Source organism: Phaethon aethereus (genome assembly GCF_964289735.1).
Source record: "Phaethon aethereus genome assembly, chromosome: 15".
Classification (NCBI taxonomy): Eukaryota; Metazoa; Chordata; class Aves; order Phaethontiformes; family Phaethontidae; genus Phaethon; species Phaethon aethereus.
Window position 1 is genome coordinate 8,963,195 of NC_138591.1, and position 9,571 is coordinate 8,972,765.

General features: G+C 38.9%; 1 protein-coding gene across 2 annotated transcripts; it reads right to left on the bottom strand.

Annotated features, from left to right (window-relative positions):
- Window positions 1–4,497: 4,497 nt before the first annotated feature.
- Window positions 4,498–7,525, bottom strand: LYRM1 (LYR motif containing 1; the record flags this gene model as incomplete). Of its 2 annotated transcripts, none has more annotated exons than XM_082006654.1 (3): window positions 4,498–4,614; window positions 6,247–6,339; window positions 7,367–7,525. In XM_082006654.1, 3 exons carry the CDS (start codon window positions 7,523–7,525, stop codon window positions 4,498–4,500), a joined length of 369 nt encoding a protein of 122 aa, XP_081862780.1. The 2 variants fall into 2 exon arrangements, with proteins under 2 accessions (XP_081862780.1, XP_081862779.1); XM_082006653.1 differs by having other exon boundaries at window positions 7,352–7,525.
- Between the last annotated feature and the right edge of the window lie 2,046 nt (window positions 7,526–9,571).

A 9,571-nucleotide genomic window follows, 5' to 3' on the forward strand; every position in this document is an offset into this window, starting at 1 on the left:
TGTCCTTGTTACTGTATTGATTTTCTAGATGTTTCTTCTGTGTTAGCTTAGATTTGAGATGAAGGCATCTCTTAGAATGTAATTATAATGTATTTCAAGCTTTCATAGATGTGACCAAAAATATATATAGTTGTTATAAAAGAGAAGTCTCGCATCTGCCAGTTGCTATGTCCCCCTGTGCCAGGGATCAGGTATGGCTGAGTTGCTTTAGTTGGTGATTACTGAAGTACATGATTTCCTGGGCTTTTAGAGAAAAAGTAATGGAATATACTGTTGAGGGATATCTGTCTTAGAGATACTTTTCAGTGATTCTTTGAAATAAGCTTCCTGACCTTATTTCCTGAGCATTGTCTAGACCTTCCTGAAGAATGATAAGCTGGCTAAACATTAGAATTCACAACGTTTCTTGGCTGAGATGCATTAAAAAAAAGAAAAAAGGCAACTCAGCTGTTAGTTGGACATGATAAAAAATGTGAAAAAGTTTTGGCCAAATGAAGTACCTTGTAATAGTAGTATTAGAATTCTTGACTTTACAGGTTTAGTATTTCCATTTCTTAATTAGAAGCTCTCATTAAACAAACCACAAAAACCACCTGTAATTACTGCAGATCGTAGATTCATCTTGCTAGTAACTGAAAGCAGATCAGGAAAAAAAATGCAGTTATACAGACATTATGGAGCAAGAGATATTTTTTGCTTAGAAATAGCAGAGAAATTTTCAGCTGGGATGCTGTAAGACAGATAGCCTTAGTACATTTTCTTAGGAGATGGAAACCTTTCTCTTATCTCATCTGTACAAAAATCAATTTCAGAAACAGAAAGTACTCTCTCTGATTTTAATGCTGTTGGGCTGTTAAAGGGAAAATTACACAACGAAAAAGCAAAAGATAATACAAAGGCCCTGAATTCTTCTACTTATGAGTTCCTATAAGCTAGAATGTTTTACCTAACAGGATTAGAAAAATTAGTGAAAGGTGCAGGTGTCTCCTGTAATTAGCATTCTTGAAAATGCATTTATAGGTATGATCAAATAAGTGCCCTTTCTGTCTGTGGATAAAAGATGGATGCTACTGATATCTTTTCTGATGGATACATAGTAGGGCCCCAAGAAAGTGAGGTCCAGGTTGCCTTACATTCTCCAGATCTAAAAGGTATTACAAGAACAAACTAGCATTAGTAGGAAGATTAACCTAACCTGTCTTAACCTATTTCAGTTCTGCGATACTTCCCCTGGAATAGATTGGGTCAACTGCTGCAACTTAATGAGTGTTTCCACATCCCTAGACAACACTGAGGGGGTACATTCAGTAAGCGGGTGCCAAGTCCATCTTCTTAAATGATTGTGTGCTTGCTAAAGTTAGTGCTAAATTTGGTTTCATAAGCACATGGCTTCAGAAATTACAACCTTACTAATGATGGAGTTAGGGACAGAATTTCTAGAGAGAAGAGGTGTTATTTAGATATTCAAAGCTAGCTATCATGTCAACAAATTACTACTGCATTGCCTACTGGTTAGCTTGCAGGAGAGTTCATGCAACTGACTCAGGATTTTTGTTTCTAAAGAATATAAAATGCCATGTCATCTTTTTATAATAAATTATTCTAAAGCATCTCCTGACTAGTGTGGTAAACTGGCAAAAGACAGTATTTACTGGAAGGGGGAGTAAGGGGAAGGCAAGGAGGTACAGGACGGAGTGTACACTGATTGAATCCAGTGCATTACAAACTCTCGAGAACTGAGAGGCATTTTTGGACAACATCTTTTTGCAAGTACAATTAATGTGTAGGAATGACATAGTGCACCATCGTTGGGACACTTCTTGACAGAAGTTATGCAGTCCTTGGAATTTCATACAGTGAGTACCAGTTGAGATGTCTGCCTACCCACTGGACTGAGTTGCAGCTGAAATTTTTTTTATGAAACTCCCTCAAAATGGTGGTTTGCCAGTTTGACCTCCAAAAACACAGGACTCTAAGGCAGATTCTCTTTTCCATACAGAGTTTAACTTAAACTGTGAAAGAAGGGTTTTGCTCTTCAGACTTGACAAAAGAGCTGATCTAATTCTTCCTTTAGCTGAACAGCCTGAGGCTTTAACAAATTTCAGTCTTTGCCTTCTGGTGCTGGAAGGTAATAAGGATCTAGTCAATAATTCCTCAAACACTTATTTTGAAAAAAATAACAGGCATTGAAGGTATCTCAAATAATGTGATGCTGTTACTGCAGTTCAACTTACTGGCTTTTCAGTTAAGCAAGTGGATACTCATTTGAATTACTTAAGGCTACTTTTGAGCCTTTTTAATATTGCATATTTATATTTCCCTTCAGAAATAAACTCAAACTCATATTGTTATTTCAATTTAGTGTGAATCTTCTGGAATTTCAGGGATGTTATTTTGAAATAATCCACATCTTACGATGTGGGCTCAGGAAAGAGCTGTGACTATAATACAGACAGTAAATTTGGACTGCTCATTTACATAGCTGTTTATTCACCTCATGACTCATAGCATCAGTACCGTCATTAGCCACATGAATTTTAACAATTAAAAAGATTCAAATGATAGTTTAATGACAAAGAATGAGCCTAAGCTTCCATTCAAAACCCTTGTCTCTGCACATTTTGGTTCGGTTCAGTTGACACATCTCTACACTGGTGTATTAGAATGAGGAAAGAAAAAGACTGTATTTGGACTTCTTTCAATGAAGGATTAAGCAGTGTGTATAATCATGTTATTTTTTACTCTCTTTATTCCATCCTCCTTTTCCTAGGCTAAAAGAAGGTTTTTTGTGTCTTCCTGGCAGCAGTAAATTTGCAAAGCTCCCACTGACAGGCAGAACAATGGCATTTTACATGTTACTTCCCACATGAGGCATTCCCAGGAAATAATTATATGGGAATAGATACCTTTGTGGATTGGAGCCATAAAGGGTAGTGAGAAATTGGGCTAGCCAGTACCTGTCAGGCTGACTCGCTTTTCTCATTGTTTCCTTGTACTTTCTCATCCGCTTGTATTTTTTCACTCTTACAAGTACATTCTTGGGGGAGGAACTGTCATTCTGTTCTGCACATGACCAGTTTTAACTTATTTTTAAGGTAGACAACAGTATTTCTTTGCCATTGTCTATTAGGGCTTGGAGAGCTCAGAAAATGAGATTTCATTGGTTTTGCCCTCTTTAATAGGTATAATATAGACTGCATTTTTCAAATAGGCTTTTTTGCCACCATTAACTTCTGGCTGGAATAGGTCGCTGCTTATACCCTGTCCTTAAGGCAGCTGTGGGCTGTGCTTATGTAGTCTCCCAGTAGAGTGTGGCTCTCTTCCACACCGTGGTCTCATTGGTACTTCTAGCCTGAAGGACAAAAGGCTCCACTAACTTTCCTGAAGAGAATTTGTGAACAGCCTGGTAAAGACAGAGGACTCAAAAGGAGGCAAAACAATAGGTGGCCAGTGAGGGAGAAATTAATTCATTTCAGCTCACTTCCATTTGTGAGGTGCCTGTGAAACACAAATACCCCTTGAACTTAAGACACTGTTGTAGATACTTTCTTTTAATAAAGTTGGGGTTTGGTCCATAATGTAAGAGTTAAAACCTAACACTAAAATAATTGTTGAGAAAGCCAGTCCGCTGATTATGTTGAAAAGCCAACCGTATAAAAAAGCTCAGTGAAGACACCCAAAGCATTTTAGGCTTGCTCCCATAGTGCTACTCTGAAGGGAAAGTTTTCAGTCAGTCCATACATGGGAACCTGAGGAACCCAACACTGGAAAGTTTTACTCCGAGTTGTGTAATGGCATTCCAAACTCAGCATTTCACATTCACACCCTCTACAAAGGAAGGAGGGAAAAAAGCTGACAGAGAGGCTGTAGGCCACTCTCTGCAGTTTGCAAAAAGGAAAAAGGAGGATTGGTGGTATTTCTGCTGTCTCTTTGCTACTGTCCGTTTACAAACAATACTTCACCGTAAGGATACTATGAAACCGGAATGTTTCTCCAGGGACAACAGGCAGACCAGGGACAGGAGAGGAGGGAGTGCATCTGCATGATGCAATCACTGTATTCCCACTTGCGCGCGAAAGCTCTGGAGGCACTGTGTCTGCTTGATTCTCCCAGACTTTCTTGATTTTTGCTGACCCTTACACAAGGCACTGCCTTGAATCACCAGTAAGTATATATAATCTTCAAACCACCAAAGAACCCTGCTATAGATTAACAGTTTGAAAACCTGCTGTAATTTGTCCTGATATCAAATTAATCTTCGTATCACATCTCACTCCTTGAAAAGTGTTACTTTTATTGATGAGTCAGTGGTTGAAATGTAATAAATACTAGACCAACCTGATCCGTCATATGCAATGTATCAATTAGCTTTTTGGCCTCAGGAGATGTGTGAGCAAGTGACCAAAACAGCTTCATTCACAGTTCTGCACACAAGTCACCTGGATTACAGTCCACAGCTTAAATGACGTGATTACACATCACAGCTTAAATGATGGGTTATGAAAGTTCATCATGGGATTTCAGGTATATTGGCTTAGAAATCTTCCTTAGCTTTTCCTGGTGTCGCAACGTACGGCCTTGTTTATGGGCAAGACCCATAGGAGGCAGATGGATCTGCAAAAGAAAATCCCACCAGTTAGGTGCAAATGGAGAAGCTACAAGAAAAAGAAGGCATATATACAGACTAGGTTTCACTAAGTTTTAAATAATTTCTTCACATTTTGGAGTGGGCAACTGTACCATCTCAAACGAGGTTATTAGCTTTCTAGAAGGAGTGCTCTCTGAGGAGTAATTAGTGGTGTAATTTTCAGGCCCTAAATGTTGTGTTTATGAAAATCCTGTATGTTTTAGGCTTTAGTAACCTTGTTTTGTAGCTTGGTATCAGACTGTAATGATAAAATACGTGTTGAAATAGGACTTCTTCCAGAACAGAAAGACCTAGAAACCCCTAAAAATCCTGGATAGATGTCTTAAAGCACTGTGTGTTTATTCATACCTACCAAACAAGTCACAAAATAACCCCAAACTGTATGTATTGAAAGACTGACAACTTCTTGTCGTGATTATATATACCATATTAAAATGCACAATCAATGTCATTGACTCCACAAGCAGAAGGAGCAATAGGTGACAGGCTCTTCCTTTGATTGACAAAGTCTTTATATTTCATAAGACTGTTAGTGGGAGTCACGCAGCTATATCCCCCCTAATTGACTGAAAAATGTAGGTGTTAGCAGTCAGATGTTATTGTTGCTGAGGCTGTCATCCTGTAAGATAGCTGTTTAGGTGCAAATAGTAGTAAAAGCAGCAATAGAGATTTCTAGAATCTGAAAAATAACGATCATCCAGTTTGTCTGACAGCACTGATCTAGGCCTTACCCTTGGGATTCGAAGCCACTGCAGAGCATACATTTTAAGCCCATTTCTAGGAACATTGTTTGCCACATGTGCATTGTTATTCTGTATGCTGGAGAAAAAGTTATTTGTGAAACAGATGCTAGCAGTGACCATATTCTAGGCAAGCATCTGATGAAGATTTGACCATGACTGCCTTGATAAGGAAACTATAGATGTGAAAATGTAAACTAATGAACAGGAGTAGAGAGGAAGCCTCTATGGGAAGCAGCATAAAGTACCACAGACAGAAGTGACTGGGCAGTGAGGAAACTGTATTGAATGATGCAATAGAAGACATTGCTGCAACTTCCAGCTTACAGTAATCTTGGACATGTTTTTCTCTAGGAACAGGGGAAAAGAAGCAGCAATATAGGCAGATGTTTTATAAGACCTAATTTATGATTGGGGGAACAGTTACCAGTAATGTAGGCTATGAAAATTGTTGTCTCTGTGGCAGTTGTAACTAAGTATTTTTACTCTCTCATTCTCTTTTATAATGTGGAAAGATTAACAGATTTGATTCCATTACCATCTTTCTCTACATAGTATGACTCATTGGTCGGTCAAGACTGTCTAAATATTCACAGGCCTTGGGAGTTTAGCTCATGCAACTCTACTCAGGCTTTGACTCCTTATTTTGAGATGATGTTAGCCAATTTACAGTGGAATAAGGTAGATGGAGAACATTTCAATATACATTTGGCTTACTTGGCTCTGGTTTAGCATAGCATTTAAGTACTGGTTTATCTAAAAATACAGTGCGATAACAGTGATGTGAACTTAGGGTTTTATTGTCCAGTGAGAGCTAAGTGGCATAGCCGAAGATTTTGTGACTGGACTTATACTCACAGGTCTCGGGTAGGGGATGTTATAGTGAAGTCCAATTTCTATTCTTGCCTCACATTCTTCTATACACTGCTTAATCAACTTTGGATCTGTTACCTAAGACCATACAAACAAATGTTTTGAACAAGTACAGCAATTAGCAATTGGAAGCTCAAGCGTAAATGATGCACAGCCACATGATTTGGCAATCCCAAGGACACAGTGATTGTATTTTTCACACCCATAAAAGGTAACGTTAGTATTGCCTTGACTCAACAGTTCTGGGCTTGATGGCACTGGATATTAAGGCCCAGAGGCTGTCACAACTGAGGCTATAGAAGGAGGTTTTTACCCAAACATGGTATTTTCTCTATAAAAAGACAATATACATGTAAACTAATACATCCATGAAAAAAAGCACCCTCATCCATTCATCACTCTGCAAGGTAGCTACAGGAGAAAGGGAAGAGACTCCTTGGTCTACATTCTGTTATCACCCTATCCAGAAACTCCCTTTCAAGTCAGAAGTGCGGTGTAAATTGTGACTTAAATTCATTTTTTGATTTTGCATTACCTCAATTTAGTCCCAGACAAAAATGGAATATAAGTAAGTATTGTGATCTTGAATTACAAGAAGGACCTTTGATTACCATGGAGTCTGTATTGCCCCTTTGAAAAAGGGTTTGAAATTTCTTCCTTAAGAAAAAAACCTGAAGTGCTGCTTTTAAAAGAAGTGCCAATAATTGTTGCTTTGAAAAGAAAAAAAGAAGTATGAGAAGCTACTGAGCTCTGTTTGCCATTGCATGGGTAATGATACACTTAGCTAGCGTTCTAAAAGATCAAAAGCTGCTTCAGTTACCTAGGTGGTATCTTTGGAATTTAATTTTTTCTTGGCATGTTCTTGGTGAAAGCTCTAGACCTTTCAGACTTCTGCGGTAGTTAATGAAGAGCTGAAATGGTTTGAGTTTTCTTATTACTATTTCAGGGGTGAAATTTAAACTATTACCCAAATACAACAGCATTTAAGGTGAATGAAATTTTGGGAAATCAAGTGTTATATTCATATATTAGAATCCAATCACTGACACAGTGCAAAAAGCAAGATGAGAATCATGCAGAAATTCAAAACTGTAAGAACACTCACGCATTTGTTTTTTCGGAATAATGTTTTGGCTTCATTTTTAATGTACTCTTTCTCTTTAATAGTTTCTTCTATCTGTCCTGATGCTGATTGCCATTTTTTGGCTATTCGGAATATCTTACGGTAAAGGCCAAGAACTTCTTGTCGAGTAACTGGTGTCATCTAAAAAACCAACACAAAACCCCAAGCATATGCGTGAACATTTGAGTTGCTAAAAGGCCAGCATGCAGTACACTTTTTCACACAATTTAATTACTTTAAAAATATTTACACGATCTAAAGATATGCTGAGCTATATGAAAAAAACTGAAATAGCTGGAAACAGTAATTAGCTGTTGAAAGCTGAACACCCAGTCCAGCAAAGTATTTAAAATGGTACTTAAATATGTCTCCATTCAAACAGCTTGAGCTCTTGCTTGAAGTTGAGCTCTTGCTTGAAGTTAAGCACTTGCTTTAGTGCTCTGCTGAATCACAGGCCTGGTACAAGAATGACTGTGTTGTGTTTCACTGCTATTTTGCAACAGACATTGGGCAAGTCCCCGAAACTCAGAGCATCCCCCTTCCTGTGAAAGAGCTGTACCAATTCTGACCCTATCTTTGCAAAGCATCTTGAAATCTGTGTATAAAATACATGACAAAACCACCATGATCTTGCTGAAAACCGGTATAGGTTTCAAAGGCTGAGAAGCTTATTTGTGATACCACTACAGTATGTAGTAAGGATTCAGCTGGAGTTTGATGTGATGAAAAGGTGATGAAAGCTATTTTATCTAAGCACTGCAGGAGAGGCAGACTAACTGTAGATTTAGGAAAGTCCTGAATGTCTTGATTTTCAGAGCGCTGTGTACCTGCTGAGCCCACTGACTCAGCCTCCAGGTGTGATAAGAATCTTTGTCAGAAATCAAGAATGAAATCCTATTCTTACTCTATGTAAATGAGTATTTTATCATGTAACTGCTGACACTATTTCATCCCACACCACAAATATCCCTCAGACAATTAATCCACTGCTGGAATAATAAACACTTCAGGCACGGATTAGGTTTGCAGAGACAATGACTTCTGCTTTAGGGATGCCTCAACTGTCAAAGGTACGTTACTGTTCAAAAGGAAGATGCAGCAGCACTGCAAAGTAAGTACATGGATGCAGTGAGGAACAAGTGACAGGGACAGTACGTTATCCGACTGTCTCAGGATCCATTTGCCAGCCTGGAGCTCTAGTTACTGTGGCTAAATCTACCTTGAAATCAGACCTGTAAATAGCTCCTCCAGAGGACGGTTTGGAGCAGGATAATTCAGACAGCCTGAACTGCCCTCTGGAGGGAGCACTCTCTCCCTCGGTGATGCAGGAAAAGCTGCTTCCTAGTGCATGCACCCAAACGACTGCAGAATGTCTGGCGATGTGGCTATCACTCGTCTCCTTGCAGTCTGTGGCAATTCTTGTTATTCTGGAGAGCAGAGAGGATTTTGGACCAAAGTCTGCTCAGGCCATACAGTTCTCAAGCGGCTGCCTCCAGCACAGCAGCTGACCTCCACTAATATTTCAGTACGGTCCTCCTGTGGCTTCAGACAATCACACTGCGTTTTCCTCACCAAAGTCAGAGTACGGACACTAACTTGCAGACAGGATTTGGCCCGTAGTTCTTTTTGCTAAAAAATCCAAAACCTTTTTTGTCTTAGCCGTTGCTACGATCAAAAGACTTTTTCCTGTTTCACAAACTCAGTTAGGGATCTTGAGAAGTACAGACATAAAACTGTTTTCCTCTGATTCTTAAGAGAGAACATTTTTATTTTGCTATTTGTATTTCAAAATGTTTAACTAATCATATATTTTTCCCACAGATATAAAAATTATTCTTCCTACCCAGCAGCAAGTATTTCTAGTAAATGTTTATGGTATTTCTAGGAAAAAAGTATCCACAATAAGACAGCTAGGTAGTCCCAGCTTGTCAAACAGTTTGGAATAAATGCTTTGCTTTATCCACTCTACAGCTCCATTTCAGGGAATAAAATTACTTATACACAAAGCTACGCATGTACCGTTGCTTCCCTCTGCCAAGTGCATATTTTGTACAGAAAATAAACAGTTCAATTACAAGGGCTGACCTAGCAGTAGCTGAGTCCCAAATCATGTCCTCACCTAGAGCCTCTCCTGGCCTCACCCCTCTCTTATTATTTGAAGGTGTCACCTCTGGTGGAGCTTGGTAA